The sequence below is a fragment of the Mizuhopecten yessoensis genome, unplaced genomic scaffold (genome assembly GCF_002113885.1).
Source record: "Mizuhopecten yessoensis strain PY_sf001 unplaced genomic scaffold, ASM211388v2 scaffold11099, whole genome shotgun sequence".
NCBI lineage: Eukaryota > Metazoa > Mollusca > Bivalvia > Pectinida > Pectinidae > Mizuhopecten > Mizuhopecten yessoensis.
Window position 1 is genome coordinate 40604 of NW_018408879.1, and position 12530 is coordinate 53133.

The 12530-nt window shown below is 36.7% G+C and overlaps 1 protein-coding gene across 3 annotated transcripts in view; it reads left to right on the plus strand.

Moving 5' to 3' along the window:
- The window catches only part of LOC110465726 (sulfotransferase 1A3-like), a 15078-nt gene extending 5946 nt beyond the window's left edge, over positions 1-9132 (plus strand). For all 3 annotated transcript variants that reach the window (XM_021521740.1, XM_021521739.1, XM_021521737.1), the window contains exons 2-6: positions 1083-1281; positions 1680-1988; positions 5845-5948; positions 6756-6936; positions 7989-9132. In XM_021521740.1, the coding sequence (XP_021377415.1) occupies positions 1101-1281; positions 1680-1988; positions 5845-5948; positions 6756-6936; positions 7989-8098 (885 nt within the window). In that variant the 5' untranslated portion in view covers positions 1083-1100 and the 3' untranslated portion in view covers positions 8099-9132. The remainder of the gene's footprint in view (positions 1-1082; positions 1282-1679; positions 1989-5844; positions 5949-6755; positions 6937-7988) is intronic.
- The last annotated feature ends 3398 nt before the right edge of the window (positions 9133-12530 follow it).

Below are 12530 nucleotides of genomic sequence, written 5' to 3' on the forward strand. Positions count from 1 at the left end.
TGTAATGAGATTGTTATTGGACTTATTTAAGAATTGATCTTTATCTTGACGGCGTATATAGTAGTATGAACGCAGTTGGCAACGAACATATTCTATGGTGCTCGTTAGCGCTCCATAAAGAAAATATTTGTTGCCAACTGCGTTCAAACTACCGTATACGCCGTTAAAATGAAGGTCAATCCTAATATTTACATCATAAATAATGTTCAAATGCTATACAAAGCAAATAAACATTCGAAGCGGTTTGCTACAATGGTAAATATGGTAGCCGTGGTTGCTAGGATAATATAGTTCCAGTGAACCTACATTGATATATTGGTAAATTTAGAAAATATGCTGTGAACAACAGTATTTTTTGTCATCGCCTGTGCATTTTTAATTAAGTAATATTAGTAGCACTTCAAACATATTTATTCAATTATAACGGTCGTTTTGTACACGCATTGACACACTACTCTGGTAGTGACGTGGTCGAACGTCCCAAGAGGAAGCCGCCATTATTATACCGTCAAAGAATTTTAAATGTGCATCAATGGAATAAGAAGTTTGCCAGTTGATGTATAATCAGACATAATGGATCCCAAATATGTTCCATGTTTCTAAATGTTGAAGGAACCAAAAAATGGCTGTCATCGAACAGTTATCGCCCTGAAGCGTGGACGGCGCCATATTTGAAAGATATATATATCAATCCGCCGAGACTTTTTCATTGCGTTTACGTAAATTTATACGCAGTCAGAGTTTACTTAGCTGAAGAAGGAAGAGATGTAAATATAAGCTCGTGTGTCTTAGATGATCCAGAAAATGCTCTCTTTTCCGGAAATCCTATTAATGTTCTCCGTTTCTCTCCGATGGGTCAGTAATGCTTCTGTCTCAACTGTTCTTGTTGTTGTCTTCTTTAATTTTATCCGTTCCTGTTGTCTCTTCTTTGTATGGAATTTTGATTTTCCTTTGTACTGATCGATGCTCTTGTGCCCTTTTTGTTTTGTCATAAACGTTTAAAAATGTCCCTTTTAACTTATATGTTTGTTGAATAACACAAATTGTGTAATATTGATTTCTTATTTTCTTTTAATTATTAGAATAGAGGAAACATTATAATGGATGTTATTGAGACGGTAGAAATCAAGGATGAGTTTGGCAACACCATCCAGTATTCCTTGTATAAAGGGCATGTGTTCCCTCCTCATGTCCCAACTAACGCCCGGGACTTAGTAACCAACACTGCCCAGCTCAAATGTCGACAGGAGGACGTGTTGCTATACACTTACCCGAAATCTGGTAATGTTTTACGACGATGCTCGCTCTCCTAATCAGCTTAACCTTGTATTGTAAATATTAACGGTATAATTACGGAACGTTAATTGAAGCAACGAAAAATCGCTGAAAACTCAGCATCTCTCGCAAAGAAAAATATATTAAAATTTGACAACTTGTTTTTCAACGCATGTTGTAAAAGTTAACACTTTTTGAGTGTGAAAATGTTCTTATATCGTAACGCACCCTCAAAAATGGAATCAAACTATCGGAATTCGTGTGTGGTATTAGTAACATATCAATATATGTCTTTATATGTATGTCTTTTCAACACGTTCTTTACTTTTATCACATACTATCGCTACGTTAATATAATCTCTATCAGTAACCAATGCAGTGACGTTATTACATACTGTTGTCAGGAACACATTGGATGTACAACATTCTACACATGTTCCTGACAGGAACAATGACATATGCGAATCCCACGTATCTGGAATTCAACGATATTGACATGATAAACACCATGCCCTCTCCGAGGCTGTTTACAACACATCTAGAGGTGGATCTATTTCCGGACGACATTAAAAACGGCAAAGGCATAGTTGTCAACATCATCCGGAATCCTAAAGACGTCGCTGTTTCCTACTACTGCTTTTTGAGCGCTATGAAGAGTGTAGGATTTACAGGAGACTTCAGTGGCTTTCTTCACTTCTTTCTTAAGGAGGAATGTAGGTAGTCATATATATCTATATAACGATCACATTTTTATCAACAACAGCTGTTTTTATACTGTAGTCTGAAATATGATATCTAAACAACGATCACAATCAGCTGTCAATATACTGTAGTAACCCATACTGTAGGTAGTCACATAAATCTATATAGCAACGTCAATGTTGTCACAAACAGCGGTCAGTACACTGTAGTAACACATCCTGTAGATACATGATGTCACGTATATCTATATAACAATCACGTTGGTGCTACAAACAGCTGTCATTATACTGTAGTAACAAATACTGGAGATACATGTAGTCACTTATGTCTATATTACAATCACATTAGTGTTACAAACAGCTGCCAATGTACTGCAGTAACACATACTGTTGATACATGTAGTCACATAGATCTATATAGCAACGTAAATGTTGTCACAAACAGCGGTCAGTAGACTGTTGTAACACATACTGTAGACACATGTAGTCACATATGTCTATATAACAATCACAGTGGTGTTTCAAACAGCTGTCAATACACTGTAGCAACACATACTGTATATACATGTAGTCACGTATGTTTATATTACAATCCCATTGGTGTTACAAACCGCTGTCAATATACTGCAGTAACACATAACGTAGATACATGTAGTTACGTATGTGTATATTACAATCCCATTGGTGTTACAAACATCTGTCAATATACTGCAGTAACACATACTGTTGATACATGTAGTCACACATATATATCTATATAACGATCACATTTTTATCAACAACAGCTGTTTTTATACTTTAGTCTGAAATATGATATCTAAACAACGATCACAATCAGCTGGCAATATACTGTAGTAACCCATACTCTAGGTAGTCACATAAAGCTATATAGCAACGTCAATCTTGTCACAAACAGCGGTCAGTGCACTGTAGTAACACATATTGTAGATACATGTAGTTACGTATGTGTATATTACAATCCCATTGGTGTTACAAGCAGCTGTCAATATACCGTAGTAACACATACTGTTGGTACATGTAGTCACATATGTCTATATAACAATCACGTTGGGGCTACAAACAGCTGTCATTATACTGTAGTAACAAATACTGGAGATACATGTAGTCACGTATGTCTATATTACAATCACATTAGTGTTACAAACAGCTGCCAATGTACTGCAGTAACACATAACTTAGATACATGTAGTCACGTATATCTATCTAACAATCACATTGGTGTTTCAAACAACTGTCAATATACTGGAGTAACAGATACTGTAGATACATGTTGTCACATATATCTATATACAATCACATTGGTGCTACAAACAGCTGTCATTATACTGTAGTAACATATACTGTAGATACATGTTGTCACGTATATCTATCTAACAATCACATTGGTAATACAAACAGCTGTCATTATACTGTAGTAACATATACTGTAGATACATTTAGTCACATATATCTATATACAATCACATTGGTGTTAGAAACAGCTGTCAATACAATGTAGCAACACATACTGTATATACATGTAGTCACGTATGGCTATATTACAATCACATTGGTGTTTCAAACAACTGTCAATATACTGTAGGAACCCATACTGTAGGTAGGCACATAAATCTATATATCAACGTCAATGTTGTCAAAAACAGCGGTCAGTACACTGAAGTAACACATCCTGTGGATACATGATGTCACGTATATCGATATAACAATCACATGGGTGTTACAAACAGCTGCCAATGTACTGCAGTAACACATACTGTAGGAACATGTAGTCACATATGACTATATAACAATCACAGTGGTGTTTCAAACAGCTGTCAAAATACCTTAGGAACACATACTGTAGACACATGTAGTCACATATGTCTATATAACAATCACAGTGGTGTTACAAACAGCTGCCAATGTACTGCAGTAACACATACTGTATATACATGTAGTCACGTATGGCTATATTACAATCACATTAGTGTTACAAACAGCTGTTAATATACTGTAGTAACCCATACTCTAGGTAGTCACATAAATCAATATAGCAACGTCAATTTTGTCACAAACAGCGGTCAGTAGACTGTTGTAACACATCCTGTAGATTCATGATGTCACGTATGTCGATATAACAATCACATGGGTGTTACAAACAGGTGTCAATATACTGTACTAACACATACTGTAGGTACATGTAGTCACATTTATCGATATAACAATCCCATTGCTTTCACCATCTGTCAATCTACTGCAGTAACACATACTGTTGATACATGTAGTCACATATGTCTATATAACAATCACGTTTGAGTTACAAACAGCTGTGAATATACTGTAGTAACATATACTGTAGGTACATTTAGTCACATATATCTATTTAACAATGACAAAGGTGTCACCAACAACTGTCAATATACTGTATTAACACATACTGTAGGAACATGTAGTCACATAGATCTATATAACAATCACGTTGGTGTTACAAACAACAGTCAATATACTGAAGAAACACATACTGTAGATGCATGTAGTCACATATGACTATATAACAATCACATGGGTGTTACAAACAGGTGTCAATATACTGTACTAACACATACTGTAGATCCATGTAGTCACGTATGGCTATATTACAATCACATTAGTGTTACAAACAGCTGGCAATATACTGTAGTAACCCATACTGTAGATACATGAAGTCACATATATCTATAGAACAATCACATTGGTGTTAGAAACAGCTGTCAATATGCTGTAGTTTGTCACACAACAAAATAAAAAATAATCAATAAACACAATCGAAATCGTTTTATCTACTTGATGTATTGCTTGTGCAATCACATTGGTGTCACAATCAACTGCCAATGTACTGTAGTAACACAAACTGTAGATACATGTTGTCACATATATCTATAGAACAATCACATTGGTGTCACGGTCAACCGCCAATGTAATGTAGTAACACAAACTGTAGATACATGTAGTCACTTATGTCTATATTACAATCACATTAGTGTTACAAACAGCTGCCAATGTACTGCAGTAACACATACTGTTGATACATGTAGTCACTTATATCTATATAACAGTCACATTGGTGTTACATACAGCTGTCAATATACTGCAGTAACACAAACTGTAGATACATGTAGCCCTATATATCTATATAACGATCACATTTTTATCAACAACAGCTGTTTTTATACTGTAGTCTGAAATATGATATCTAAACAACGATCCCAATCAGCTGTCAATATACTTTAGTAACACATACTGTTGATGCATGTAGTCACATATGACTATATAACAATCACGTTGGAGTTACAAACAGCTGTGAATATACTGTAGTAACAAATACTGGAGATACATGTAGTCACTTATGTCTATATTACAATCACATTAGTGTTACAAACAGCTGCCAATGTACTGCAGTAACACATAACGTAGATACATGTAGTCAAATATATCTATATAACAGTCACATTGGTGTTACATACAGCTGTCAATATACTATAGTAACACATAATGTAGATACATGTAGTCACGTATGTGTATATTACAATCCCATTGGTGTTACAAACAGCTGTCAATATACTGTAGTTTGTCACACAACACAATAAAAAATAATCAATAAACACAATCGAAATCGTTTTATCTACTTGATGTATTGCTTGTGTATGCGACTAAACGCACTTACATGGATTACATGGTTTTGACTAAGACGTAGTAACACGATGTGTATACACAAATTAATATGTAACAGCAGGTTACAACAAATATACAACTTCAGTTTACTTTCTCTGATACAAAATGTAGGATATTTGTTATCAATTAGTAAATATATGGATGATTTTCATTACAGTTTTCTTCGGGAACTGGTTTACTGCCATCAAACATTGGATCGATATTAAGAAAACATACCCAAAGATGAAAACGATCACACTTTACTATGAGGATCTGAAACGAGTAAGTACCAGATACAAGTTTCTGCACAATTACTGTTGATAAAAATAGAATAATCAGTTATGAAAGATCTACTGGTTAAATAATGGCCAAGTAAGGGTAGATATCAATATATTAAGCAGGAGGACAAAACACAATTGATATCATCTGGACGAACCTGTTAAAATGTAAATTCTATGTAACCTGATGACAAGACGGTGTACATTATAGTGACATGCCTACCGTTCCACACTATGTGGCAACATACTGTGATGGTCACCCTAAAGTTTAGTATAGGCATTGATAGGAATGTTTCGTATAGCCATCGGGTACGCCGGGCGGAATAATAGAGTTCGGACGTCTGTTCCTACACTTAATACATTATATTACTAGAAAGACGAAAGAGCTATGATTCCTGAATGCAAAAGTTTATAAATTTTATTTTCAATATAGAACCAAACACGACATTTGACTGAGGGAAAAAACTCTGCATTTGAGAGAAAAAATCATAAAGATATACTGGTGACGTAGTTATACCAGTATATGAGGTCAGCTTGAATACAGGTACATGTAATAGAGTTAATGATGACATAAGCAGTGGTGTAATTACACCCATACCATATTTTCTCATTTAAGGATCCCCGTCCCAGCCAGAGCAAAGCACTAAAGATTTCCACTGTTGTTTTTCAGTGTTAGAGTCACCTGCCCCTGATTACCATGTCGACAATGTTGTTATCTTCCCTTGAATAGATTTCGTTTGAATAACGTTTCGACTACAGAGTTGTGTCCCTTTATATATATATTTGAGTATATGTCTTTTTTCAATTACAGAATACGCTTTCAAATCTTGAGAGAGTTGTGGAGTTTCTTGGCGTATCTAGAGATGAAGAATTCTGCAGAAAGGTGATGGCTGAAACAGACTTCACTAAAATGAAAAAGAAGCATGAATCAAAAAGCTGTGAACATTTTAAGACTGTTACCAAAGATGGAGTTCTGCCTGTCTACAGGAAAGGTCATTTACATGTTTTTGATTATTTAACGATGAGTTAAAGCTGATGTTCTGTACTTTGTTATTTTACAAACGTATGTTTATTTTTTCAATTTATTGAAAAATGATATAAAGCATGCGTGCTATATGATAAGCATAGTTTAAGGTTTAAAATTAATCTTTTAAACGTTTATAATGGAATGCAACACCATTATAAAAGGCCCAAACTGATATCCATCTGAGTAACGAAATAATCGTTAAAATGTACAAGAAGGTTTTTAAGATTACCACGAGTCAATTGTATTGGATTTAAGGATATATATATGTATATATGGGGCAAAGAAGTAATTCCATCAGTGTGGACAAGTTTAGGTTGTCAAATTTTCGGAGCGATCCGCTTCTTTTTCAAGACACAGTGAAACAGAACAGTAACATGTACATATACATCATATTACAAGAAGATAGAATTGATATACTATAATTGAAAATATAGCTATTATATAAAACCAATAGCCCCCTCGGCTAAAGACAGCCGAAGGCAGCAATTAAGCTGAGAGCAACGCGGACAAGGAACGCCGATGTAGAGGACCTATTCTTGCGCAAGATGCACTGTCATATAAAGTGAGTCAACGAGAGATATCAAAAACGTGGAACATGTGCATTTGGAAATCTGGCCCAGTAAATGTGAAAAATCTCCAATCTGCTACGGAATGTCTCATTAGTCGCCTCTCAATACTGCGATGGATCTAAGTCACAGCAGGGGGTCCCACTTAGTCGCCACAATGTTGATAATTCTGTTGTTGATTGACATATTGTTAGCCATATAAATAATAAGAAAACGATTAAATGTCCACGTGAAGTAAGTAAATCTAGAAAAAATAAGATCTAACGACCGACTAAAAAACTAGCTGCTTTCACCCTTCACATGGCTCTTCAGGTTTGTACAAACCAAGATATATAGAAATATGAAGAACCCTGTGGAGGTTGAAAGCCGCCAGTAGTTTAGTCGGTCGTTAGATGTTGTGTTTTCTTTATATATATATATACTTATAATGTCGTTAATCTTCCCTTACTAGGTGACGTAGGAGACTGGAAGCAATGGTTTACTCCAGAACAAAACAAACATTTTGACCGTGTTTACAAGGAAAGGCTAGCAGGATACAACGTAGATTTGGTATTTGAGTAAAAACTCAACGGTTGGTTTAAGCACCATACAAAACATAGTTACAGTCAGAAAGTGTACCGAACCATTAATACTCAGACGTTATCCAAATTAAGGTCAAGGCAACAATGGAAAGGAAAGGCAGCATACACCCTAACAGGAAACGGAAACGGACGCTGAAACGACGTGTTCAAGAAGAAAAAGTGTAACACTTGTCATTATGTCTTCCATTGCCCCTATCGAAATCGTAATAGTAGGTATCAAGGATCTAGTGCGTGAATAATTATCCATAGTAAAAACTGAAATCTCAAAATGATATTGTATATTACATAGTATTGATGAAAAGGTAGCATGCTTAAAAAATACTTTTACAGCATAAGGTACGAGGGCCATTCAATTGTAATAGGGTGATCACTATCCTGTTTTATATAATTTGTATGTATGCATGTCTGTTTGTTTGTGCCCAAATTGTTTAGAGTGTGTAAAAGAGATATGTGTGTGTTAAAGGTTACAGGGAGTGATTATTTGATTACTTACCTGTATTTCTATTTTTTTCAAACCCCCAAGCGGCGCAAAGCGCCGCCGGGGTTTGATCTGTAAACACTTTGTCCACTTCCGGTGCTTCCCCATGCGTGAAAGCCTTCTGGGAAATTAAGGCCGCATACTGTCTGCAAAAATATGTTGGTAAACCCTACCGTATCGGTATTGATTGCAGTTTACTTGTAAAATATCTGTATCTGTATCTATATTTAGATGAAGTGACGGCAGTATAAGTGGTTGAGCTGTTTACCTTTGCAGCATGCATTGTTGTTTTTACATAACTACACAATTAATATCATTTTTGTCTGGAAATCTTACCAGATATACTAGCAAACGGCAAAATTGCAGTGAAAACCCATTCAAAGTGGCGCTTTGTATTGTTGTCAAGCATGACGTCATTATAATTTGGCGTCAAAAACTACGTTATACATTCCCACGCTTTTCTGATGTAGCAATATTTGCGCAGCGAAACGTGAAAGAAATGTAAGAAATAGAAAATGTCATGGTTTTCCCGTTCAATACGCTATATTTATTTCATTTGTAATATGAAATAGGCGAGACCCAAACAGCTGGCACACATACACATGAAATTACTGTTTCCTACATAACTTAACAGTTACATTTTGTCAGTAGAGTGAACATCCAGTCCTGTCGTTATTAAATGGGTGTACTATTATGATTTCTTCGTACGGGGGGGATTGTTGTTGTTGTTAAACCAGGATACCTTATCCCCCTAAACCCCTGCCTGCTGAGGACTTTTATTTCAAAATATATGTCCCCATATTGGGACAGGGGCAATTTCGGTCCCTTTTTGTTAAAGTCGTTCTGAACAATATGTCATATGCTAATATGGTCGAGTGGTCAAAGTTAACACAACGGCCTTCCATGCGGCCGGGGTTCGATCCCAGAAGTTGTCGTATGCATGGATATGCAGAGCAAGTGTTTTTCTCCTGCCTATACAACTCCAACAACCCAGGTGGAGTATAAATTGGTCTGGGGAGAATGTTGCGGTATTTGTGCTGTAGCATTCAAGCGAGGTGGCACTATAAATGATACCGTATGAAGCACGGTCCCGCTACAAACACACCACATTACGTATACATTTCCAGCACACACGCAGTCATACACACATGGGGAGATATTAGCCAGGTGGCATTTGGCTAGTAGTTAGCGCCTGAAAAGGTAACAACCAAAAAACCAGCGTTGTCAAAATATGTCTTCGTTGCAGTCTCGAGAATTAATAACTATTATTTAAAGGGACGGGGGGAGGGGGGCTACGATTGACCCTTTATCCTAGAAAATGGTTGATATTTTATCCAAAATAGTCAAATAGGGACATTGTCAAAAGAATTATATATGCAAAAATTGCTGCAATTTTGACAAAAGGTGTAAATGATAGTTTATGTAAATCGTCTTATGTCCCCGGCTTCTCTCTCTCTCTTAGAAGATGACATTATTACCAAATCATTGACATTTGGCCCAAAACGTGCGGTTACAACTAGATATTGAGCGTGAACTGAATATTCTGAACAACACAATTAATGCCATTTACAATTTATATGATTATAATTAAATAGATTAAAGTATGCAGGATCCGTTCCCTCGTGGTTGGTGGACTGTCAGTAAGTCAATTTCATAAAATGGTTTGGTGTCCAGCAGCTTTGCTGCATTTTCTTGTTATATATCACCTTACCTGTATAGTTCTATTTTTATATATCACATGGCGTACAAGTGATAGCTGTGCAGATTTCTATTGGTCAAACTATTATAATACCCTTTGGTCAGTTTGGCGGGAATCTCTTTGTAAGGAAAATCAGTACTCTCTTGCCTGCCAAACTGAAAAGACCTATTTTTGATCAAGACATTTTATGACAAAGGGACTGTAAGACAGACAGGAAATTTGTAGATGTTATCACGTAAGCAAAAGGAAGAAAGCATGGAGTACCGGTGATTAGTATTGTATGAGGTTAAAACGGCTCTGTGCCATACACAGAGTGTAGGTGTTTTAACCTATGTCGAATAAAGAATTATTCACGACAAATAACGACTTGGGGGTCAATTTGATACCCGGTTACACAATGTGTCACTACACAGCTCCCTCCTTAGACTAGAGCTTTGGCAGATAACAAAAGCAAACTGCACGTGCAAAAAGGTTCGACAGAATGTAACAACAATGGAACAAGTTATTCATTGTTGAATGACCAGTGGTCACTTTTCAATGCTAAAATGAAGGTCGAGGCTAAATCTGAAATACGCTCCTATAATAAAGCATAGTGTGCTTTACAGACACCGCCAGAACAGGTGCATGGAGAGTTGTGCAACATAGAAGGCACCTCTGCCGTCACGCTGAGATGTTTTTTCAGCCAGTGAACAATTGAAAATGATAAAGTTGACATCAAAGAGGAACAAAGAGATGTGTGAAGGCGGATTTTCTCAGCGGCGAGTAAATTGGAGAAAATCGTTTCTACACATTTAGTTTTAGACAATAAAATCCAAGGTTAAGTATAAGAATCTACTTCGACGACAAGGTCACTCTTATGGCAAGCGGGTTTCATTTCAGAAATTACACAATGGAAATACTTAAAACTAACCCAAACAGATTTGACGGGGAGGACACAACAAGGGTAAGAATTAAAGACATACCGTTGTCAGCCGATGGCGGACAAATCGAAAGGTTTTTGAACAAGGAGGGGCACAAACCATTGGTAGTGTCACTCGTGAAAAGTTGCGCTATAAAGGTAAGCTCACAAACTTTGAAACCAGTGACAGATTTGTCATATTAAAAACAAGCTCAATTAAAAAAGAAACATACCCCGGGTTCTACAAATGGGAAAATACAGAACATTGGCATTTTACAGAGGTCAAATGGATACACAAAATAAAGACAAAAATGACAAAAACTGTTCAAAGTGCACACAAGTTGGTCACACTTTCCCTGAGTGTCCCAACGATTGGAAGTGTAGGGCGTGAGGTAACGTTGGATATAAACAAACCGACTGTGAGGCCCAACTGTCAGGACAACATTCCAATCCCCAATCAGACAATACACGCACGAGCGACGACACGAGGGACGCAATCAACGGTGACGAGCTAAACACGGACGGACAGGGACAAAGCGACGGAGTGACTGACACAACTGAGTGACAGGGACAAAGCGACAGAGTGACTGACACAACTGAGTGACAGGGACGGAGTGACTGACACAACTGAGTGCAAAAGCAACGACAAAACAGACAACAACAGCTTAAAAAAAGATACACGGAGTCCCGTCATAAAGTAGCTGGTACGCAACGCAGTCGTAGCCGCTCCCAAGTTGGTAAGGATCCTGCTCAGCCGTCCGTTAAAGCATCATTCGCGGCTGTGCTGGGTAAAAATACCCCTGGTACTCCTAACAAACAGCGAACGCTTATGAAAAATGTGCGAAACCAACCAACGATGAGCGAGGAACTCAATGACAATTAAAAAATACAGAACAGACACATGAGTCGTAATACGAGTGGACAAACGAGACATAACAATGACATCCTTATATATATAGTTGTATAACAGGGCAAATCAAAGGGAAATGGACAAACGACACATAACAATGACAACCTTATATACATAGTTGTAAAACAGGGCACATCAAAGGGAAATAGACAAACGAGAGATAACAATGACAACCTTATATACATAGTTGTATAACAGGGCACATCAAAGGGAAATCGACAAACGAGACATAACAATGACATCCTTATATATATAGTTGTATAACAGGGCAAATCAAAGGGAAATGGACAAACGACACATAACAATGACAACCTTATATACATAGTTGCCTAACAGGGCACATCAAAGGGAAATAGACAAACGAGAGATAACAATGACAACCTTATATACATAGTTGTCTAACAGGGCACATAAAAGGGAAATAGAC